General features: G+C 38.6%; 2 protein-coding genes and 1 pseudogene across 4 annotated transcripts in view; 1 reads left to right on the top strand and 2 right to left on the bottom strand.

Moving 5' to 3' along the window:
- Positions 1 to 7,691: 7,691 nt before the first annotated feature.
- On the bottom strand, positions 7,692 to 20,335 carry brms1la (BRMS1 like transcriptional repressor a). Of its 3 annotated transcripts, XM_088354282.1 has the most exons (10): positions 19,880 to 20,335; positions 19,737 to 19,787; positions 18,567 to 18,720; positions 18,403 to 18,493; positions 18,207 to 18,334; positions 18,056 to 18,135; positions 12,145 to 12,241; positions 10,072 to 10,161; positions 8,263 to 8,327; positions 7,692 to 8,182 (listed from the first exon to the last, which is right to left on the bottom strand). In XM_088354282.1, the coding sequence occupies exons 3-10, from the start codon at positions 18,703 to 18,705 to the stop codon at positions 8,084 to 8,086; spliced, it is 789 nt and encodes a 262-aa protein (XP_088210408.1). In that variant the 5' UTR covers positions 18,706 to 18,720; positions 19,737 to 19,787; positions 19,880 to 20,335; the 3' UTR covers positions 7,692 to 8,083. The 3 variants fall into 3 exon arrangements, with proteins under 3 accessions (XP_088210408.1, XP_088210409.1, XP_088210407.1); XM_088354283.1 differs by lacking the exons at positions 19,737 to 19,787; positions 19,880 to 20,335 and adding an exon at positions 19,530 to 19,688; XM_088354281.1 differs by lacking the exons at positions 19,737 to 19,787; positions 19,880 to 20,335 and adding an exon at positions 19,522 to 19,687.
- LOC148351415 (5.8S ribosomal RNA) lies at positions 15,544 to 15,689 on the bottom strand (annotated as a pseudogene).
- The window catches only part of ralgapa1 (Ral GTPase activating protein catalytic subunit alpha 1), a 128,939-nt gene continuing 123,793 nt past the window's right edge, over positions 19,988 to 25,133 (top strand). Inside the window, exons 1-2 of the mRNA XM_088354277.1 lie at positions 19,988 to 20,391; positions 24,078 to 24,188. Coding sequence (XP_088210403.1) covers positions 20,286 to 20,391; positions 24,078 to 24,188 — 217 coding nt within the window. The 5' untranslated portion in view covers positions 19,988 to 20,285. The remainder of the gene's footprint in view (positions 20,392 to 24,077; positions 24,189 to 25,133) is intronic.

Raw genomic sequence — 25,133 nt, 5'->3', positions numbered from 1 at the left:
TATTCCATATAATGCAGTTACTGTTATCACTTTTTGTTTATACACGACCGTCTCAGAAAATTGGAATATTGTGATAGTGTTTTTTATTTTCTGTAATGAAATTACAAATAAAAACACAAATATAATTTCCAGACGATTACAAATCAAGCCTTTTATTAATTCAATATTGCTGATTCTATCTTTTATGATATCCTAATACCTTGAGATAGTATATTGGAGTTTTGCCATAAACTGGAATACTAAACTACAAACTACGGAGAGTCAAAAGCGACCAATTTTTCTTCTCATATTTTGATGTCAGCTCCCTAAAGGCCAAGGTCACGTGACATAACATAACATTTATCCATTAAAAAATGCATGAATTTTACTTTCCTAATGTAGCATTTAAAATACTAGGAGGCGCTAAAAAATACAAAATGACCCCTTTAAGACAATAAAAGAATTTCCAGAAGGTAAAGAACTTTATCACAAAATTCAGATGATATGAAAAGGCCATGTATAGACATCAAAGACATGGTTGTTGTGTGTCCCACAAATGAAAATCTGACAGGCACCACAAATAAATTACATACCCGGAATGATACCTACAGTGGCTTGAGAAACTATTTGGCCCCCTTGAACTTTGTGACCTTTTGCCACATTTCAGACTTTGACATCAAGATATAAAACTAATTTCTTGTGAAGCATCAACAATAGTCAAGTCAAGTCACATTTATTTAGGGTACATAGCCCTTAATCACAAAAATGTCTCCAAGAACTGCACAGGATTACAATTACACCATTACCTGATCTTAAACCAATAAGTGGGACACAACCATGAAGTGGAACACTCTTAATTGGATATTTTAAACTTTTTTAACAAATAAATAAGTTGGTGTGCAAAATTATTCAGCCCCTTTATTTCAGTGCAGCAAACTTTGTCCAGAAGTTCATTGAGGTTCTCTGAATGATTCAATGTTGATCTAAATGACTGACGATGATAAATTTAATCCACCCGTGTGTAATGAAGTCTCTGTATAAATGCACCTGCATTGTGATAGTCTCAGAGGTCTGTTTCAAGCAGAAAGAACATCATGAAGAACGAGAAAACACACATGGCAGGCCCGAGATACTGTTGTGGAGAAGTTTAAAGCTGGATTTCGATACATAAAGATATCCCAAGCTTTAAACATCCCAAAGAGCACTGTGCAAGCAGTAATATTGAAATGGAAGGAGAATCAGACCACTTCAAATCTACCAAGATCGGGCTATCCCCCTAAACTTTCAGCTCATACAAGGAGAAAACTGATCAGAGATGCCAAGATGCCCATGATAATGCCGGATTAACTGCAGAGGTCTACAGCTGAGGTGGGAGAATCTGTCCATAGGACAACAATCAGTCGTATACTGCACAAATTTGGTCTTTGTGAAGGGTAGCAAGAAGGAAGCCATTTCTCAAAGAAATCCATAAAAAGTCTCGTTTCAAGTTTGCCACAAGCCACCCAGGAGACACACCAAACATGTGGAAGAAGGTGCTCTCCTCAATGAGACCAAAATCGAACTTTTTGGCAACAATGCAAGACGGTATGTTTGACGTAAAAGCGGCACATCACCCTCAAAGCACCATCCCCACAGTCAAACATGGTGGTGGCAGCATCATGGATTAGGCCTACTTTTCTTTAGCAGGGGCAGGGAAGATGGTTAAAATTGATGGGGAGTTGGATGGAGCCAAATACAGGAACATTCAGGAAGAAAACCTGATGGATACGGAGGGACGGAGATTTGTCTTCCAACAAGACAATGATCCAAAATATGCGGCAAAATCTATAACGGAAGGGTTCACCAAAAACAACAAGGTATTGGTATGGCCAAGTCAAAGTCTAGACCTCAATCCAATTGAGAATCTTTGGAAAGAACTGAAAACTGCTGTTCACAAATGCTTTCCATCCAACCTCATTGAGGTTGAGCTGTTTTGCAAGGAGGAATGGGCAAAAATATCAGTTTCTTGATGTGCAAAGGTGCCAAGGTCACAAAGTTCAAGGGGGCCAAATAGTTTCACAAGCCACTGTAAATGCATTCTCCCCAAAACACTAATGCACTATGATATATGATAAAAAAATTATACTAAGATTATTCTAATTTTAATTATTTTAATTGTATCCATCGCGGAGGAGTGTATTGTCACTGCCTAACCGTAATTATTATAGTATATTATTGAAAATGTGTAAACCTGCAGGACATTGGATTTTAAATGATTCTGAACCCGAATGGATTCTTATAAAGCAGGATATGACTTCCCCTTCAAGCCAATCGAATACCTTTCAGAAACCTCTGAAAATAAGGGAAAAGGAACCCTCAAAAATGATTCGGCCTGGAAGTACACAAAAAAGCTGTATTCTGTCTTCAACCTCTTCCTGGAGAGGATCATGTCTGAAGCTCGGGAGTAGCATGAAGGTACAGTCGGTATTGAGGGACACAAAGTCGCTAACCTCCGTTTTGATGGTCATATTGCCAGATTGGCAGGAGATAAACAGTAATTTAGAGATCTGGTCAATTGCCTGTATAAAGCGTCAAGACAGAATAGGATGGAAATCAGCACAGAAAAAAATAAAGATAACGACCAACAATCCCTGAGGTATCACCACAAATATCACCATTAACTACCCAGAGCTTGAACTGTTAGGAATTTAATATATTATAATGTACCATTTACCAAATTGTTCGAATTAGTTATCTGACTCCATTAACCAAACACAACCTTCATTCACCTAACAATGCGTGCTCGTTTCTTGATGTGAAAAGATGGACAATAGACCGGCATTTCCACAAGGGGGCAGATTTCATTTCTTAAATAATTTAACTAAGTGAACTCCATCGAATTAGCTGAATTAGTGTCACTTGAGTCTCCGTCAAGCCTCCTCTCTCGATTCTCCCTCTCGATCTTCTGAAGTTCTTCTCTCGACCCACGTCTCTCCGCCAGCTGGTGTGCCGGCTCCTCCCATGGGCGTGCCGGAAAAGCCCCCTTGCCTCGATGTCTGGACCCCGAGCATCTCTGCGTCACCAGGGCCCCTCTTGCGTCGAGAAGTGCTGATTATCATATCAGCCCTTGTCCAAGTTCCCGATGTTTCTGTAAACATCATTCTTCACAAGGTTGCATTGACCTCGCCCCACAGCTCAGCCAGTGAATATCTTTTGCATTTAAATGTAATTTTGTATTTGATCGTACAAAATCCTTTATAGTCAAATGTATAAAATCCTTCAGAACCCATCACCAAATTTAAATATCTTGGAGCTGTCATACTAGAAGAGGGGTCAGAACCAGAAATTATGGCCAGGATAGCTCAAATCGCAGCCGCACTTGCCAGACTTAAACCCATCTGGAGGGACAAGAACATAAAAGTGAAATCAAAGATCAGCCTCATGCAAGCGCTGGTTACTTCCACCCCCCTCTACGCTTGCAAAACATGGACTCTCACAGCAAACTGGAAAAGAAAATCAAGGCCTTGGAGATGCGATGCTCCAGGAACAGTCAGGATTGGGGAGTAACCAAATACATGTAACGTCATTACGTAATCAGCATACCAAAAAATTGAATTGTATTCTATTACAGATATTGTCAGAACCAGAACCGATACAGGACCCAATCACGTGACGTTCTCACACAAGCCTTTATTTTACGGGAAATGGGAAGTCATGCACGTTAGGAAGCGGGTCTGGCGTGGAAGGACAGGAAGCCAGAGACCGACAAGGATAACGAAAATAAACAGGAGAAACTACACGGGAACGAAAACTGGAGAAAATATTAAACAGGACTAAACAGACGGAAACTAAACTGGAACCCGAAATTAAACAGGACATCAATAAACGGGAACAATACCGGACTGGAAATATCACAGGAAAACAGGACCAAGTCAGAACCCGTGTCTTGTGGGGCAGAAGTTCGTTTGACGGGCTGACCCTGAAGCAAGAGAGTGCTGAGCTTTATATAAACAGAAAGTCAATCTCTCAACGAGCCGCAGCTGGCACCACACGGGCGGGGCCAATTGGGAAACATGGCAACTGTGACACACATGGGCGGGTCCAACTGGGAACCATGGCAACTGTGACACACACGGGCGGGGCCAATTGGGAACCATGGCAACCGTGACACACACAGGCGCGGCCAATGGGGCGCCATGGCAACCATGACAGATACAGAAAAAAAGACAAACTCAAATTACACTAAAATTAAGTTCAAATGAGGATTACGTTGCAGTATTACAATTCTATCCAAAACTATATTTCGTATATACAATGCCTTGATAGACGAATCGTTTCATGATTTAAATCTCTGACACGAGAGAGACAGAGAGAGATTAGGTTTACACACACACACACACACGCACGCACACACACGCACACACACACACACACACACACACAGGAACTAAGTGCACAAACTGTGTCTGTAATGCACAGATTGTACAGACCGGCATTTTACCAACACTAACGCGTGTTTGTCAGAGTGTGTTGCAGTGAACTGAGCGAAGTTGCTCGCTCGTGATGCGTTCAGGGACATTTAGTAAATACGATTGATTATCTCTTTTTTTTCCAGTTGATTGGGGTTCAAAATTACTATAATATACTGTATTCTTACACGGTGAGAATGCTTTACTTAGACTAGTGAATGTAAAAATTGTCAAGAGGTTTGGCATCCCCACTTTAAACAAGTAAAATATGAAACTGAACACGAGACATCCTAGAGTGTGATGGAAACAATATTTGGTTCTTAAAGTGCTCTTAATGTCTGCCATGTAAAAGATAAAATTATCATTTTTCTTTGAAGGGAGTGTGTAATATTTAGTGCCTCCTAGCGGAACAAAAAAACTTTCATCCAGTAAAAAAAAAAAATCAACAACATTGATCTGGATACTAGGTAAAAATACATGAACTATCATACCTAATGTCATCCATCCACCCATCCATTATCTTAACCGCTTATGCTCAGTAGGGTCGCGGGGGCGCTGGAGCCCATCCCAGCTACCTTCAGGCATTGGGCACCCTGGACTAGTTACCAGCCGGTCGCAGGGCACACAGAGAAAGACAACTCAGTCGCTCATTCACATCGAGGGGACAATTTGGACCGGCCAATTAACCTGACATGCATGTTTTGGGGAATTTGGGAAGAAACTGGAGTGGGGAGAACATGCAAACTCTGCCCATGACCTCAAAACTGTGCCGCACATGCGCTAACCACTGTGCTGCCGTGCTGCCCACTGCCATACATGTTATTTATTTGAAAAAAAATCACAAGTGGATTTTTTTTTTCTTTTTTTTCATCGTCTCATTGTCTTATCCTATATTCCTTCTTTTAACCAGTCATAACATATTTCAAATGACATTTTAATTTTTTTTTAATCAACTATACAACGTGGGTAAAATTTCAGCACCATTTTGTAGGACTGCAAGCAACTACCTAACTTTGGGTGTCCTCCAATTCTTTTTCAAGGTTACATTGTTCGTTGATGTCAAACACAATTTTGTAATTTTATTTATATGGTTTTGTCTTTTATCAGCATATTTGTTATTTGGGTAATCCAAAAGTAATCCAGTTACATTACTTTAATATTACAGTATTCAGAATACGTCACTGATTACATTTTTGAACAGGTAACTAGTAAATTGTATCGGATTACATTTTTAAAGTAATCTGCCAAAAGTAAAATAAGATTACATGGGCGCCGTGGAAAATAAAGCATACGGTCTCTTTAAAGTCACTTGGGGGTTGTTAACACATACTTAATAGAGAATGGGACAAGGCCATACAACCTAATGCCAGCTGCAGTTAATCCTGAGGGGAGAATCGCAATGGCAAAGGGAAGCCAACAGAAAGCCGTGTCTGCGTCATTTTTGAGAAACATGGCAACAATTTCAAGCATTTGCAAGCATGTCACCGAAAATTCAAGCACTCTATAATTCTTGAAAACCGAACATTAACCAGTGGACGCCCGAGCGTGCATCTTTTACGTAGGGCGTACCAGGTACAAAACGTCTCTTTTTTTAAGAAAAAAAAAAATTATATATATATATATATATATATATATATATATAAAAAAATTTAAACAAATAAAACTTTTTATTCCGAACTCTTCGTTCCTTTTAATGAAATTTGGGTTCGTTTGGGAAATTTGCATACTCAGCAGCCAATCAGAAGCCTGCATCAAATAACTTCGTGCTTCCGGACTTTCCCGAGCGTTATAAGGTCGTGCCTTTGCATATCATTTTCCAAAGTAGACGCACAGAGAACACAAAAAAAATGGATAAGTGGTTAAGACTTCGGGACTTCTCCCCTCCATTCAGGACATTGGCCAGAAGCGCTGCCTATCCCAAGCCAAGAACATTATCAGGGACCCCTCTCACCCCCATCATGGACTGTTCACTCTGCTAGCCTCTGGGAGGAGGTACTGCGGTGTGCGGTGAAGGACCACCAGGGTTCACAAAAGTCTTGTCCCCCTGGCCATTAGACTGTTAAATGGTCAATCAAACACATAGTAAATCTAAACTGCTGCTAATCTGTACATCTGTTGGTTTTGTTTGACTTTTTTGCACTACTGGCAGTTCTTTATAACTAGCCACTCCTTGCACATCTGTTCTCCTCTCCTCGTACTACAGTGTTATTGTTACTGTTTACCTGACTTGTTTACCTGACTGCCCATTTTGCACATCTGGTTAGCTGCTCCTCTTGCACTCTTTGCACTACTGTAAAATACTATACATAGCCATAATTATTTAGTATATTATTAGCACTCAATACTCCAACTAAATATAACATTTATATCTGTACATTCAAGGAAACTGTGCGGGTCAGATGTATCGACATTTCGTTCTGTATACACGTGTACTAGAATGACAATAAAGTAGATCTGAATCTGAAGAATTGTTAAGATTTGTCAATTTAATAGCGCTCTTATGTGTGACTTCATTACGCACGCACCATTTTTCGTTCTGCTAATTGTTGATCACCATGTTGTATTGAATGGAGCCGTGTTTTTATTTGCTTGCTGTTGAGGAATAAATATGCTTAAAGGCTGAACCACAATGTCCTGCTTATCTTCTCCCGCATGAGGAAACTGCACACTCTGACATATCCTTACCAGGAATCAAGCCAAAACCTCTGCCACAGAAGAAAGATTCAAACGAAGCTAACAAAATTTATGACGCTACAAAACATAAACGTACATTAAGAGCATCGTAGAAAGAGGAGTTCACGTGGTCTGTAGCAGACGACGCAACGCAAACATTGCATGAATGAAGATGAGTAAATACAGGTACATACTGATGGAAAACAGCGATGTCATATACATGCAATGAATGTTATAAGTACATTTATAATAAACTTAAATTTAAAGTGTCATTCTCTTATATATTCTGATTATCAATCCTTAATACTTTGTAAAAATTGTTTTTTTTTGTGATTAGTCATCTTATTGTGTTTCAAGTTGTGAAAAATGGGGCAGGCAACTTTATGGTGTCCGGTAACTTTTTGTCATGAGTTTCAGACACTGCTTAACATTCAAGAATTTTCAAGGATTTCCAGCACCAGTATGTACCTTGATTATTGAGGCAAGCGTATTTTCATTCATAGCACCCATCTGAGTTTATCAGTGGTGAGTTGGTTCAGATGTAATTCTAAATTCACTCAACTGTTCAAATCAATCAGTTAACGCATTCAATGCCAAAGATAAAAAAACATTTTATTCCTATTGTTTGTAAATAAATGTGTTGCGCTTAGAAAAGATCCCTTATCATCATACGCTACAAATGTAGGCTTAACGTTAAAGCATAGTCATAAAAAACAAACCTAAATACAGTATTTTGCGTTGACATTTTTCTTTTACTGATCCGGCCCACCTCAGAACATAAGAATCTTGATCCAGCCCCTGAGCCAAACACAGTTTGACATGGCTGATTTACCCAAAAGAAGCACAGACGTTCTTGTCAGTCTTTTCTGTCATCTTCAAAAGTCCCAATGACAAAGTTGAAACTTATACAGTTCAGAGGTTTACACGGTGTTGAGCCTTGCTTGTGATTTCAAGGTTGGCCACAGGAGGCATCGTAGCAGCTCTCAGCAGTTGAGAATGGGACGGCTTCTGTCTGGTCTGAACGGAAAAGCGGAGCCGTCAGCCTCTGCTTTTCCTCTGTGAGGGCCAATGGTGGCGACAGCCTGGGTGACAACACACACATGCATAGTTGCTGAAGTAACACTTAAAAGAAAAACCTTTATTAAGTTATAAGCAACACTACTTTTCTGATCGCTGTCCAGTCTTCTAGGATGTCCAAGTCAGGAAGCATGTAGACAATATAAGGGCGTGAGAAAGGTTAAGGTAACACAAAGGGGTCATGAAAGGCAATTTCATTCACTTGTAGCAAGTGCTGTCACAATTAGGAATTTCTAGCCGCGATTAATCGTCACACACAAAAAAAAATCACAATTGACAAATACACTGTCAATTTTTCCCCCTTTGCATTATATGCTACAATTATAAGCTTAATATTACACATACTGTTCACCTTAACAGCTATGTACAGCTATGTAAAGACCAAATAATCAAGAAATCATTAGTAACTAAACATTCGGTTCCTTTTATTAAAACAACTGCAAACGTGCAGGATTTCAGCCTGTTAGGTCAAAACCTTTGAGGAACAAGGCACAGGTTGAGGTTAAAGGCCTTAAGGTGCTTGACTCAACTTTTCGGTAATAAAGTGCAAAAATAATTTCCACACTCCCACTTAAAAGTGAAAAAAGCAGCAGAGCAGATAAATGTCTCTGTGCTTCGTTTTAAGTTTTAAGATTTCAACACATTTAAAGTGAATGTAACAAACAGCAGCGGACAAATTCCTCTTTTCTATGCTTCAAGTTCCAAGGGTTTGAAAACAAAAGACTGGTACACAATAAAAGAAGATATGGAACCATGTAAATATCCACTTTCTCTTAAAAACTTTTAAACAAAAAAAAATTACAGCTTAAGCTCTGTTAACATGACATCAACTTGAAAACAAATTTGTAAACTTAGGATAGGATATCGGGATCATACTAATATTTTATTCCTGCAGTCCAAATTCTTAAATTTGGATAATTTAGTAAATTTTTCACTTCACAACTGCTATTTAAGGTAAACAAAAACACATTGCCAGAAAACATCCAAAAATGATTCACTTGGAAAGAGGGAAGTTATAACTTAAGGGGCTGTAGTAAATTCAAAATCCCAAAGGTGAGAACCATCAGGAAAAGTATGTGTGTGTCTGTGTGTGGAGTCAAACTTGGAACAATTTACAAGACGGGATAAAACAATGTCCAGCTATTCACGTGTTCAAATATAAATACAAAAAAACATTACTGGCAGAATACAGAGATGAAGAAAATGGCGTATGAGTGATACTCAAGATTGGAAATACTGCGTTTACAACTATAGTTAACCTTGTTGTTATTGTTACTATTTTTATATCAAAACTGTTATTATTGCTATTGTTGTTATTATCATTGGAGTCAAAATGATATTTAGTGACAAGTAGCATTATAAAGTTGATAGTTAGGTACTACGATGACTAGTTTATAAAATATGTGACTATTATTATTATTGTAATTATTGATATCTGACACATGTAATATGTATATCCATGAGATTTTGTGATATTAGACACAAGAGGAGCTATCTGTAAAATGTAATAGGGAAGATGAAGGTGTAGGGAAAAAGCGTTCTTACTACCCATATGTTATGTTAACATTATTTTTGTTGTTGAGTCAATGTTTTTGTCCTGTTTTTATTTTATAATGTTTGAAATAAAGTTTTAATTCATTCATTCAAAAATGCTCAGGCTTAACAAAAATATATCTTGTCCTTTTGGACTCAAAGCTCAGTGTAATAGCTCTGCATGACAAGGACATTTTTCTCGCAAGAAAACGTGAATAGAAATTGAAAACAATTGGTCAAAAAGGGGGTTGGAGAATAAAAAGAAAAATATTCTCAAATTGATGGATGTCACATTCGTGACAACCCTTCTTGTAGCAGCAGAAAAAAAAACGTATTTTCACAAAAAACAGCCAAAGGATATCAGACACAACTGAGGGCCGTCTTCTCTTTTTGTCAAGATTCAAAGCGTCTCTCCTCTTCTTTCTCCCTGAAAGTTCGTCATTCCACAACTCTAAATGAGGAGCACACACAAAAAAATCCTTTGATTACAAGGTTCCACTTTACCTCTGACAAAAAAAACAATTTACTCTGCACACAGAAGATAACTGAAATTGAAATATTATCTCATATAAGCCAATTTTAAAGCCTATTTCTAATTCTGGTTTGTACAGTTTCACCAAGACACGTCTTTTCATCCCGAGGCCATCACAACCTTAAACAAGCGCGCAAAACTGAGAAAAATAATATCTTGCCAGTTGCATTGAGAAATGTTTTGGTATAGAAAAGAAGGTATTCATTTATCGAGCTATTTGGGAATTTTGTTGCTGCTGCTGAGAACACTATTTTGCATTGTGCTATTGTTACGATGGACTATTTTTCATTGCACTATTATAACAAAAGTAATTAGCACTTCGAAGTTAGGGCAGTCTCCTAGCACTATCTTTTAAATATTTTTGCCATTTTATCCGGCCATTCTATAATATTTTTCCTTTTGAGTCTTTATTATGTGTTTATCCTGGAGTGCCATGTCTAATCTCATTGCAAACAAAGTTCACTTGGTTGTTTTCAACAAAGATAAAAGCAACTTTATTTTGTTTTTTCCCCTTTTGTTGAAGCACAAAAGCATGTTATTGTGCACAAGAGCTGTTCTTTTGTGTAATGCATGACCGAGGCATGCTACAAATAAGAGGAGTTCAGATTGAAAAGCAAACAAACATTCGCCTAGTGCAGGGGAGGTTAAACTGACATGCTGCCATGCACGATTTTTAATCCGGCCTTTCCAAATAAAACTGGTTAAAATATCATGACAATAGTAAATAAAGTGCTATGAATAAAACTTTTTTGGTGCCAACTTTGTCTCCATTGTCCCTTTGAGTGTACACAACTCAAATACTACTACAGAAATACTACAAAACTAAGTAACAAATTTAGTCGTTAAAAACAGGGACCTCATATAATATTTTGCTTTCATTTAAAAAAAAAAGAAGACAATACTACAGGATCATACTAGAGTAAGATTACAACTTAATGACTACAATGATACAACCACAGTAATGTTACAAAAATACTAAAGAAATACTATAATACACACTACAATGAAAACACTACAAAGATACGTCAGAAATACAACAATACACCCACGGTAATATTAGAAACATTGTAAAGAAATACTACAATACATACTACAAAATTACTACAATATAAATACGACAGAATAATACTAGAGAACTATTACAAAAATACCACTACAGCAATACTATAACAAAAATATACCACTACGTAAATATTACGAATTACCACAAAATACTACTACAGAAATATTTTGACAGAAATGCAACAACAGAAATACTACAAATATACTACAAATATACTGATATGGAAATACTACAAAAATATTACAGGAATACTAAAGAAATACCACAAAAATAAAACAACAGTAAGACTACAGAAATACTACAAAAATTCGAGGGACGAATACTATAAAATACAAAAAAATAACAACTACAGTAATACGACAAAACAAAATATTAATTTAAGTGCTTGAAACGGGGAATTTAAATTTTATTTTACTTTGATTGTGAGTGCTTCAAAACACTTTGATGAAACTATTCTATTTAAAAAACAAATATAAAGAAATATTACATGTAGATATCTGCATGTATTATTCATAAATGAGAAAATCGGATAGGTTTTACGGATCGCCCCCTGGACAACTTTTTTAACCCAATGTGGCCCGTGACTCTAAATAGTTCCCCACCCTTGTCCTAGTGCAACATTTGCAGGAAGAGGATATTGTGCAGTCATATAAAGAAACTGTTCCCAGCTTAGCTTAAAGTTACAATCAGGTATCTTACTCATTTTGGCTCTTACAAGGACTGGATATATGAGGCTAAAACTTAAGTCACACCAACACAAGTGATGTTGGGGCTAGCCACACTTACGCGGAGCTACAAGAATTTGATCAAGTTTCATGAGCCAGTGGAGACCATTTTACCTGATGTTATGTCAATGCTGTGTCTGTCCTCCTCCAATCTTCTTATTTTCTCCTCAAGTTCACTTTGAACTGTGTCAAACAACAGCAGCTTCTCACTCTGTAGGCACATACAGTAGACATGAAAATCAATTTCAGAATAACTTTTCATACATCTAATAAGTGATATGCCCTGCGACTGGCTGGCACCAGTACAGGGTGTCCCCTGCCCACTGCCCGAAGATAGCTGGGATGGGCTCCAGCACCTCCGCGACCCTACCGAGGATAAGCGGTGCAGATAATGGAAGGATTGATAATAAGTGATGTTTCCATTCACTACAGTACAACGCAAAAGCTGTCACCACTATTGTAATCTGCATTCCATTTTTCTTGACTATGCCAGTGAATATTTCTAAAGGGGGAGTTCACAATTAGGGTGGCATGGCAGATGACTGGTTAGTGCGTCGGCTGACTGTTAAATACAACCCACCCATCAGTGCAGAGGTCCTGGGTTGGATTCCAGCTACCAGCCAGATGCAGAAAGCGATGTGGTGCAAGTCAATTACACTGAAGACCTGATTCAGTAGAATAATTTCCTCCACAGATTTTGTCTCAATCCTATTACCCCCTCCCCTTAATTTTACCCTTTATTGCAGCAAACAATGCTGTTGTATATTTTGTTGTTGTATTTTTTAACAATTTTTTTTCTAAACTACTTGCACTGCATATCAATATTTTTTTCATTTGTTATTTAAATGTATTTAAATTATTGAATTACAATTATGAAATTACTAATCAACAAAATAAACAATCATTTGACATGTTCCTCCTTGCTGATAATTCATTTTGGAATTTATCATGGCAAGTTTTATCGGTAGGTTAATATTGAGCACTAATTCAATTCTAATAAATGTGAACCCTCCGATAGTGAATTTAACAGCAATGAATCAATTATTTTTTTCAATTTAAACTCCAGTAAACTTGTATCAATTTGGCGCATTCGAAGCGATACCTAGCTGTTGCTGAAACATCAGTATTTTCCAGAAAAAAAAGAATGTATTAAATGAAATATAATGGAAAATACATAAATAAAACTGTTCAAATAAAAAAATCTAATCTAGCAAACTAAAGCAACTGAAAAGCTACCAAAAAAACCCCAGCAAAAATAAGTGTTGCTACAGCAGGAGACATGGAAAGTCGTGCATATCCCCGCCAAGGGCAAAGTCTCATCGGCCCCACTAGCCAATATGTCGCCTCTGGCATAATCCCCCCAAAATCCACCTGAGCCTTGTTTAAAGTCTGCCAGATGGCAAAAACCACCACTGGTCTCACATGCCTTAGCCTGGGGTGGGGGGATATGAAGCCAAAGGCATCTGTGCACGGACGGAGTAGTCACAAGGGAATTGGACTGCCCGTGAGGCCAACAACAATCTGACCAAGGGCTGGGAAATAGCATCCATACGACATTTAAGATTTCAAAATGCCATACTACAGTAATTTCAAACTTCCGAGTAAGTTAACTCTGAATAGTTATGAAACGCATCTTAAAAGATTAAAACAAAACAACAACACAAGCGTACGGGATCAGGTCTGTATGAAGGGGAAATGCACGTGGTAACTGGCACAAACTGATGCTGGAGATGACAACACTTGGCCATCTAGGGGCAGCGTCTGGAAATTCTCATTACTTGGATTTAGAATCACATAACTCATATTTCTCGTATCTGGAGTAGATTGTATGTAGAGGGGCCACCAGGGTTAGTACACCCCTTTCATGGCCAAATTCAAGCACTTTCAAGGCCATTTTTTCCAGTACCTTCAAAGAAAGAAATCCAGCGCCAATCAAAAGAACGTTTTTTTTTTGCTGACTTTGATGACTGAAATAAAGTCGCTACCTTGCTGATTGCACATACTCAGTGCTACAATATTTTGAGATGTTCCTATCTATGATTTATAATATTTTTGTGTCAATGGGCTGCTATAAACTGACATGAATTCTGCCTCAACAATGCCTGTGCAGTTTCAATTTGTCACACATGTTAACAAAAAAAAAGGGTTCTATAGGTGTTTGGTGTTATTGAAGTTCACTATGGAAGACAAAAAAAAGAAAGTACTGTCTGTATTGTTTAAAAGCAAAAAATGAGCCACATTTGGATTCATTTTAATGACATTGATTGCACTGAAGCCGAGCACATTCATTCTTTCAATCTTGGAGACTGCTGATCTTTTGCCTTTTGTTTTACTTATTTTCATTTATATTTATTCTGTGTTTTTCAGAAGATCTGTCTAAATTGGTTAAAATAGAATTGTAAATATTTTTTTTTCATTATATAATTTCTTTATAGCACCGAGTAGTTAATATTTAAAATTTGTATCTTATTGTTTTGCATTTTCAGGGATGTTGTGTCGTTGTTTGACTTTAAATCTCTTCAGTGTTTGAAAAGCTAAAATAAAATATTTTACTTTTTTTGTAGATCTGTGAATATTTTTTCAGGGATCCCCTGCAAAACATACAAAATTACTTATTACCAAATAATTTGGTGCAAAATGTTTTATAATTATTTAGGAAAATATCAAAAAAAGAAAAAAATCTGAGGAGCTGTTTAGGAGCCAAGCCGGTTTTCTAAATACAGTAAGACCTCGGTTATCGTGGCTAATGGGGACCAAAACAGCCCGCGATAAATGAAAATCCACGAAGTAGCGGTGCACCTTCAAAATAAGTAAATAAATATATATATATATATATATATATATATATATACAGTAAGACCTCGGTTATCGCGGTAAATGGGGACCAAAACCACCCGCGATAAGTGAAAATCCACGAAGTAGCGGTGCACCTTCAAAATAAGTAAATAAATATATATATATATATATATGATTGCTGGGATGGGCTCCAGCATCCCAGCGACCCTACTGAGGATAAGCGGTGCAGCTGATGAGATGATGATATATATATATTTTTTTAATTATTATTTTTTAGACCGGGCAGCACGACGGCGCAGTGGTTAGCGCATGTGCGGCACAGTTCATGTCATGGGAACCTCCTGCGTGGGTTCAAATCCAGCTCCAGACTTCCTGTGCGGAGTTTGTATGTTCTCCCCGTGCTTGTGTGGGTTTTCCTCCGGGCACACCGGTTTTCTCCCACATTCCAAAAACATGCATTTCAGGTGAATTGGCCTGTCCAAATTGTCCCTAGGTGTGAATGAGCGAGTGAGTTGTCTGTCCCCGTGTGTCCTGCGATTGGCTGGCAACCAGTTCAGGGTGTCCACTGCCCGGAGATGGCTGGAATGTGTCAATGGGCCCGGTTAATGGGGACCAAAACCACCCGCTAAAAGTGAAAATCTGCGAAGTAGCGACGCCCCACAAAAATCTCATCTCAATATCTGCACTGCTTATCCTTATTAGGGTCGCGGGGGGGCTGGAGCCCATCCCAGCCATCTCCGGGCAGTTTTCAGGGGACACCCTAAACTGGTTGCCAGCCAATTGCAGCTGCAAATCACATTAGTTCTCGCAGCTAGCTGCGTTCTTCATCGACGCACGAGCCGAGTGATCCACCACTAAGAGTCGTACAGCTGGGCGATTTTACGTCCGCCTGGGACGATCGGAGACAAATTCACGACAGGGTTTTTACTTGAGGGCACCGCGGGTGCCGTTCGGGCGCTCCCGCGAGCAAGCCCCTAACCCGAGGCGTGGGTACTTTCGGGCGCGATAAGCATGACACCGACAGTTACGGGGGTCCCGCGCACGTTCAACCCCCTTTTCTTGCGTCACGCCGTGTGATGCCGAACTCGCTCCGTCGCGCGGCCCGGGAGTGACCTCCGCCGACTCCCCCATCCCCCCACCCGTCCCATCCAGCCGGCCGCCTTATCCCGCGTCCGCTGACGTTCCGCCGAAAAAACCCGCAGAAAGTGAAAATCTGCGAAGCAGCGACGCCCCTTTAAAAAAATAAATAAATACAATTTTAACCATTACAGACCGCGAAGCTCTGAAGCCGCGAACGTCGAACCGCGAAGTCCCACTGTACAGCTGTCCTCTTGGGTGCCACCAGTAGGGAGCAGTGACTCCTCACATGACAACGCCATATTGACGAGCCACCAGAGCAGGCATTGTCAGCGTTACTTTTTTTTTAAGCACCTGTACGAACCCTGAGCCACTGTAATTATATAATAATAATTAGGTTCTAATTATTAGAACAATACCTGCACTATTACCCAACTCTTGCCCGGTTACTGATACACAAAAAGACAATAAAATAGGTTCGTCTCCGCCTTAAATTTGGTTTCTATACCTGCATGTATTTTAGTCTTTTTTGGTTCGTTTGAATGGGGCACATGGCGCCTGGGTTGTTAGCATGCAGCCCCACGGTGCAGAAGTTCAGGATTCAAGTCCAGCTACCGCAACCTCCCTGTCTGGAGTTTGCATGTTCTCCCCGTGCCTCCCACATCTTATGCGACCCTACTGAGGATAAGCGGCGCAGACAATGGATGGATGGATGGTTTGTTTTAAAATCAAAAGAGAACTAAAACAATTTGCAGGTCAAGAATTTTTTGTTCAAACAATACTTTAATCAGTAAATATAATTATTGAAAAAGGTGAACTTTTTAGTTGGTGTTTTCTTAATGGTTAAACGGACACTTTTATGTTTGACCAATAGATATCGCTGTAATGTGTAGTGCAACCAAAAACAAGTGCTACAAAGTACAAGGAACAAACAAACTATGGGAACTGGAACCTAATACAAATTTCTCGACCTACGGATATCCAACAAAATAATGTTTGTGTGATAGTTCATGTATTTTTGCTTATTATACAAATCAATATAGTATTTTCTTTGTTGAATTAAGTTTTTGTTCACCACTAATAGGTGATAAATAATACACTATGTCACTTTAAATAACGAATTAAAAACGTATTCAAAACTCAAGTGGCGGTGCATTCATTTTTCTCTAAATTCTAATGAATAAACTACCATAATTTCTGAACTACAAAGTGCATTTGATTTTAAGCCAAACCAGCTACTGGTAATCCACAAAATAAAAATAGAGTAGAGCAGGGGTGGCCAACCCGGTCCTCAAGAGCCGCATGTCCTGCATGTTTTGGAGGTTTCTCAGGTGATGCAAATTTTAAGATTGTTTGCAAGCTGTGCGGGAGCTTAATAATGACCCAGGTGATTGGGATCACCTGTATTTGAACAGAGAAACTCCCAAAACATGCAGGACATGCGGCTCTTGAGGACCGGGTTGGCCACCCCTGGAGTAGAGTTACTGATATCATAGAAAAGGACACAATACTTTGGTGTCAAAGAAATACAAGTCAAATGTGCATACATGTTGGGATCAAAAAATCCCCAATAAACAGTAGGAGGTATTTTTCAAGAAATATCAATATAGTCAAATATAGCAGTTTTAACCTTTATACTAGTTTAAGTTCCTATTCCTGTTCATAAATTCCCTTACTGCAGTATTGATGCCTTAACATTAGGATTGGTTAAACCATAATTTTACATTATATCTTGAATTATCATTCTGGATTTTAGATAACATAATTAAATGCAGAGGCCTGGCTCGTTTCCGAAGAGCGGAAAGACGCTGGGGAAAAAAAAGAAAAAAAAACATGACCAGATGAAAAAGGTGCCGTATTAGAGTAAAATCAGGAGGCTTCTTCTTCTACTAGTAAACATGGATTCTAGTACTATCTGTTTCATTTGGGGGAGCAAAAACCCATAACCCGAAAAATGGCTTTAGAGGGATGGGCGCCACCAGGCTGTACTTGCCCAAGACACACTACATGAAGTGGTGCCCCAACGACACAGGTGGTTATGGGATCTGTAAACCGTGACTTATGGTAATCCGCATCATGTAATTTAGACGCTTTAATGTACCACATAAATGACAAGGTAAAAAAAAAGGTGTGAGTGTGTCTTCTCTCTAACCTCCCAATGTTGGCAGGCTGCCTGGATCTCACACTTGTATTTATTCTTTACAGACTCCAAGCACAACTCCTTGTAGATGCCTGACAAGGACAGACAAATTGGTAATATACATACACAGGTTACTGCAAAACAATACCTATCGACCTATTACCTGCAACTTTAGTGCGGACTTGCATGTTCTCAAGCAGCACGGCCAGCGGATCCAAATACTCTGCCGCACGGCCGGCCTCCACCTCCGCAAGCTTGCCACTCACCTGAGTGAGACGTTCCCGATACAACCTACCCAGAGAAAATATTTTTTCTTCAGTTACCGGACAAAATATCCTCCTTGAAAAAAACGGTCTTACTGGTCTTTTAGATCTGTGAACTGTTTCTCCAGAGTTGACATTTCATCCAAACACTCAACCCTTCTTCGCTCACAATCCTCCTCGTCCATTTCTGTGAAATACAAAAGTAGAAAACGTATTAATTTCTTGTAGTGTTTGTGCACAACCCCATCAGATATTATTACCAGAGCTGTCTCCATCTTCAGAGACAGAAGAAGTTTCAGAATCTTCCTCTTCTGAACTAGATCCGTCTTGCTCCTGATCCTCAACCTCCATCTCCTCTGCTGTGCTCTCCTTCTTCTCTCGGTCACGATGCACTGGCATGGCAGCGAATACACTCTGTTGGAAGTGAGAAAAAGTTTCTTCATATTGTGGTTCACCCCAAAGAAACATTATAAGGATAACTTCTCATTTTAAGTACTTTGGCTACAAGACTTCGGTAAGGGTTATTTGACTTTTTTTCATTTTCCTCACCCCTGCCACCACCTATTTAACCAGTTGCCTCCCAACAGGCGCTAAAAGTCCCTTAAAACAAGGACAAACAGGCTTAGAGACAATTTCCTTCAAAAGGGCTATAACCACACTAAACGAGCACGCAAATATATTAAAATATATATTGGGATCTTGTGACTTTTGGGCAATTTTTGTTGCTGCAAAACGTTGTTGCACTACTTTTCATTGCCCCAATGTCGGGATGCACTATTCTCTAAACACTGGGGTGGGTCGATCTCTTAGCCATTAGGGTCGTATGGGCACCATTTCCTGTGGTGTGTCTTGGGCAACTACAGTCTGGTGGCGCCTATCCCTCCCTAGGCCAACATATTTGAAATTATTTTTGCCTATTTATCCTAACAAAATTTATTATCTGACTCTTCTCTTAAAACTCTTTATTACGTGTTCAACAATGCTTCACAATTAAGAATGCAATTCAATACTAACATCAATGCAAACTGTAAACATATCTTTTGTAAACTCTCGTTTCTTGAGATAAATTCATACGCAAGCATTCTTTTCAAAATCAGTGTCTGGGAAAATATAAACGCGACAACAGATAGCGATGTTAGCCTCTTAGCACGTTTAACAAAACAAACTGCAATAGAGGAACTTGTTGAATAGTTCAATATTAAATGTATGACTTACACACGTACAGGCAGTTAGAAGTTTGTTTTGCAGCGCTGCTTGCTTTCAAAACTTTAAAGTAAATTTAGGAAAAACTCTAAACTGCCGCTCAGAAACCGAAGAAATGCTAAAAACAAATCTCTCTGGGACTAACTCAACGGTGATGGGAAATGTAGTTCTCAATGTAATTAACGAATCGTTCAAGGTTTGACAAACGGCAATCTTTACTACGTTACCCATGATTCAGTAGTGTTTCAGGGTGGTGGGAAGGCGTTACCGTTGAGTCGCTGTAAAAATGAAAAATCGTTGCAGACAAAACATTGAACATAATTGTGTTATATAACTTAAGAACATCATTTAACAATAAAACAGTACTTACCACTGAGTGTGTTTGTAGTATTTTTACAATCGACATTACTTTCCTCCTCCCTGTTCCGCCATGATGTTTTGTAAGTGTGCGCTAGCTAGCTACCTAAGATTACTAGCTACATGAGCCTTGAGGCTGCAGACTGTTGGGGAAAGGAGATGCAATGGATGGATGCCACACTCGCTGCATTACACTAACCATGAAGATTAACATCAATAAAAGATGTCCATTTGGACACAGGTTACTATCAAGTCGCGCCAGTGCTCAAACCGCAGCGCGGTGTGCGTGATTGCGTGAGGAAGGAGGAGACGCTTCATTATTTGAAGATTAACGCTAACCCGAGCTGTCCAAATTGCTACATTCTGGAGCTAGCTCCGAACCACTTTTGCAAATTGAAAACGAGACTCGAGCCTCGGGAATGTTTTCCAAAAAACCTCATGGGGACGTCAGAAAATCAACACTCAAAGTGTTAGATCCGAAGAAGGACGTCTTAACGAGGCTCAAACATCTCAGAATAGTCATAGGTGAGTTGAAACTCCTCGTTGAGCAGCTTAATGTTCATTTTACTGTGTGACAGTTTTGGAAAACTATCCTACTGAAAGTAACTGGTGTTTAACGGTTTATATGATATTTCATGAATGGATTATTGCCGTTACCAGATTGTGCTGCACCATTTATTCTGTTTCAATGTTGACAATTTGATGCTGCACAGTTTTTAGACATACATTCTCATTATATCTTTCTTATTATGAAATGATGGGAAATATTTATTCCATATGCATTTTTGACTTACTTTCAGGTTTAAGGACATTGTTTGTATTGTTTATAACTAAATCATGCCAACAAACAGGAGGGAACCAGGTAACATCCCTTCTATCAGGAAAAACAATTGTTTTATAGGAATAACTTAAAATATTCAACATTCTTTTTATTTACCGGGATTTTGACATTCTTTTTATTTGAGATTCCTGATTTTTAGATGCCATATGGAAGGCAGATATTAGCCACCATCATAATAGCACGAATATTAATTTGTTTATAATATGCAACGACACTAAGGCCTAGTATTGGCACCCGCCCATCCCCAGTAAATACTTAAATGTGGGGTGCGTTGTCTAAGGTGTCCTTAAAATCTTGAAAGTATAATATTTTCTCTATTCAGTGTGTTACCAATGCCCAATTGAGTTCAAAGAGCCTTTATAATTTTTTCCCACGGCACCCATCTGCTATTATCTTACCTTAAACAACGCTGTTCTGTGATGTGCAACACATTAGATAAAAGGGAAGAAGGGGAAAGGTTGGAAAGTGACTTTATGCTTGTCATCGCAGTTTTTTTTTTCAGTATTGCATAAATATAATGAACCTAAGAAAATACCTGTTTCAGATTAAGGAACGACGATGTGGGTTTTTTAGGACAGATTCCGAAACGTATGAGCATTTAGAGGAGGCCGATGACCGACATTTGGAGCCAATATTAATATCCTTTAAAAGCCTAAAAATTGGCGTAAGAAAATTTTAACAATTCAAAAAGAAACAAAGAATATTTGTAATGAATTCAGATCAAACTTTAATAGCTCTCTGAAACATTTTACGGTAAATGAATTAGAATTTCACCACAACTAACATGATTTATCTTTCATTTCAACTAAAAAGCAACAATTCTTATAAAGGTACATAAAAACTTCTATTATAGCTCCCTTATTATTAATATTATTATATTATTTTTTACAATAAATAAATAAAAATGTCAATTCAACTAACATGGCTTAAATTAACTTAAAACAAAAAGTGCATCGAAATTTTAGTGTTTTAGAGGCAGGTTGACAAACTATTGTGCTGGTAACAGCTAATTACTCAGCCTTCCACTTAAGCGTGCTTTTTATACTCACTCTCAATCACAAACACACGCTTTATTGGTGAACTAATGTTATGACAAGAGCTAATTGACCAGTCTCCATCTGAACCTGCGTCCCTAAAACATCCATCCATCCATTATCTGCACCGCTTATCCTCATTAGGGTCGCGGGGGTGCTGGAGCCCATCCCAGCCATCCTCAGGCAGTGGGCAGGGGACACCCTGAACTGGTTGCCAGCCAGTCGCAGGGAACACAGGGACAGACAATTCGCTCGCTCATTCACACCTAAAGACAATTTTGGACTAGCCAATTAACCTGACATGCATGTTTTTGGAATGTGGGAGGAGACCGGAGTTCCCGGAGGAAACCCACGCAAGCACGGGGAGAACATGCAAACTCCACAAAGGAGGTTCGATCTTATGACCTCAGAACTGTGCCGCACACGCGCTAACCACTGCGCCGCCGTACTGCCGTCCCTAAAACAAGTTAACAATTTTTTTTGTGCTATATCCTAATCACACACACGCTTTTCCATCACTGACTTGTTAAAATCTCAATATCATCAGCGGTCTTGATTCACAGGAATTTCGGGACGAGTTAGCAGAGCTGCTTCTCTAAGATTATTCTTCCTGCTTCAGTGGCTCAGCGTGGGGTGGGTAGGAAGAGGGAGACTGAGGCTCGGCTGCATCTAAGCCTAAATAACAGAGCTTTAAATATATTCAATTGGCTTGTCGAATAAATAAAAATGGCCAGACCAACATCTGTCAAATTCTTAAATAACAGCGCCGATAATCGTTCTGCATCATGATCGACCTTTATTTCAAATACAGCACCAACCCAAACTCATAAAAGGTTAAAGAAAGAAGTGTCTATTCAAGCACGTCTTAAAAAAATGCATTTACTTGATGAATGAGCTGACTAAAGCTGCGATCATGACTTTTAGCCTTGAAATGGCGGCATAGAGTAACAAAGTTTTGAATTCCAGGCAGCACCTTTAACTAAGACAACTGCCTTTTTCACGTTTTAGGGGTACCAACAGACTGGATTGCAAATTATGTTAGCATAACTGATGGCTGGACCAGAGTTCTCGCGCATGTGCGATGTAACTTGCAGACTGACTGAAGAGGAAAAGAACTTTGAGTATTTCCCCTGTACAGTAGCCCGACTTCCTTTTTCCATTGTTAAGTTTGCCACTCACTCTCTGTCCCTAGAAATAAGGGTGTGTCCCCTTGCTCTTTAAGGAACACAAAACATCGCACTGTAACACAAGCAGACACTAGGTCACAATTGCTTCAAAATGAACTCACGGACATACCAATATTCACATGCATAGGCAGTGGAACAGTCATGGTGTGATATCATTTTTGCAACAAAATTCGCACAGGCCACATAACAAGTAAGGCCGCAGGAAACGATTCAATGAGTCATTATTCTGTCAATTTTTTTTTCAATTTATTTACAAAAGTTATACTTTTGATCTGATTCAATAAAGGTTAAAAGCAAAAAAAACCCAGCAATAAATACACACCATCCATTTATTGAATATAGTCACATTTTTGGTTCGACCATGTTTAATTAAATGATATAAATACTAGAATAATAAAGTATATAATATTACAATACTACAATATAATACAACTAAATATATATATGTATGTATGTGTGTAATATATTTTTTGTAAATAACGTTCAGAATTATTTCTCTTGTGTGATGAATACCCTATTAGACTGTTTTGAATACATGATTTGATTTATGTGAAAAGTGTTTGGACTGTCAAGGGGACGGGACCAAGATAAGCTTTTACTGCCGGCCCTTTTTTTTAATCTGTTTTGTCAATTGTTTATCAAAGTTGTTGATTTTGAATTCATTTTAACCTTGTATTTAACGATCAGTGGAAAAAAAGGAAAAATGTAAATCAATCAATAATAATCGAAACACAGTTTATGATGCACATTGTCTTGATCTTTCAGACACAGATGTTACTTCATTTACAAGATTTATATTTAATCTGTTTCATGGCTAAATTCTTCTTCAGTATACTCTTATCATAAATACATTGTCCCATTTTTGCAAAGCCATAACACAAATTTGTGTTTCAGTTTTCACAAACTGTATATAAATCTGAAAAGTGAATGTAAAGAATAATGGTCCATGTGTCACTTCATAGTATTGTGAACATCTCAGTTCTGTCTGGATTTAGGGGGATTTATTGTTATAATTTATCCCAACTGATAACCCAGTATACTCATTATGAAGACGAAGTAAATGAATATGAATTTGTTGATATTCTAGGGTGGTTTTAGAGTGTCTCTGTAGTCATTGAAATATCAGCCTCATTTCTTTTTTCCTTACAGAAAATGCAGAGCCACCAGAACTGAAGCAGTTCTTTGACCTAAACTACTCGCATATCTACTATGTTTTCTTTGAGAATTTCGTCACCATTGAGGTCAACCTCAAACAAAAGGGTGAGTCAAAATGCAGTAGTACTATTATTTTTATAGTGCCACTGTTTGTACTTTCAACACCAAGAAATGCATTAGCATACTTACAGTGCCGTGAGAGTTTGCCCTCTTCCTGATTTCTGTGTTTTTAAAATTTATCACCCATAAAGGTTTCACATCATCAAACCAATTTCAATACCACACAGACATGACCCGAAGAAATACAAAACACATTTTTATAAAGTTGATTCCATTTATTAAGGAACAAAAAATCAAAACGTATCGGGCCTTATGTGAAAAAGTAATTGCGCCCTGAACCTAATAGCGAGTTGGGCCACCTTTGGCAGCGAAAACAGAAATCGAACATTTACGATGAATAGTAGAGTCTTTCACAACGCTGTGGAGGAATTTTAACCCACTCGTCATTGCAGAATTTTTCAAATCTGCCGTATTGGAGAGTTTTCTAGCATGATCTCTGCGTTTAAGGTCACATGACTGCATCTCAAAAGGATTTCAATTGGGACTTTGACTTGGCCAATCCAGAACCTTTATTTTGTTTGTTTTGAGCCATTCAGAAGTGGACTTGCTAGTGTGTTTCGGATCGTTGTCCTGATGCATGATCCAAGCGCACTTGAGTTTGAGGACACGAACTGATGGCTGAACGTTCTCCTTCAGGATCTTCTGGTAAAAATCAGAACTTACTATTCCGTCAACCACAGAAAGTTGTGCTGGTCATCAATCCAGCCCCAGTCTAGCAGCCTGCCACCACCATACTTTACTGTTGGCATAGTGTTCTTTTTGTCAAATGCTGTGCCATTTTTACTCTCGATGTGACGGGCTGTACAACCTCCAATAATTGTAATTCTTAAACCATCAGTCCACAGAATGTTTCTCCAAAGGTCTTGAGGATAGTAAATATGCTTTTTGGGAAATTTGAGACGACACTTTGTGTTCCTTTGTGACAGCAGT

Source organism: Urocampus carinirostris, chromosome 15 (assembly GCF_059441175.1).
Source record: "Urocampus carinirostris isolate Australia breed hairy pipefish chromosome 15, RoL_Ucar_1.0, whole genome shotgun sequence".
Classification (NCBI taxonomy): domain Eukaryota; kingdom Metazoa; phylum Chordata; class Actinopteri; order Syngnathiformes; family Syngnathidae; genus Urocampus; species Urocampus carinirostris.
The sequence above is the reverse complement of the archived record's forward strand: the minus strand, read 5'-3'. Positions and strand labels throughout refer to the sequence as shown.

What these genes read in the sequence shown, in the direction of transcription:
- brms1la (XM_088354282.1), bottom strand. Translation starts at nt 18,705, where the DNA reads ATGCCAGTGCATCGTGACCGAGAGAAGAAGGAGAGCACAGCAGAGGAG. An exon ending in AGTCCGCACTAAAGTTGCAG is followed by an intron (nt 18,136 to 18,206) that starts GTAATAGGTCGA and finishes TGTCCTTGTCAG; the next exon opens with GCATCTACAAGGAGTTGTGC. An exon ending in ACGGCCCTCAGTTGTGTCTG is followed by an intron (nt 8,328 to 10,071) that starts ATATCCTTTGGC and finishes AACCTTTCTCAC; the next exon opens with GCCCTTATATTGTCTACATG.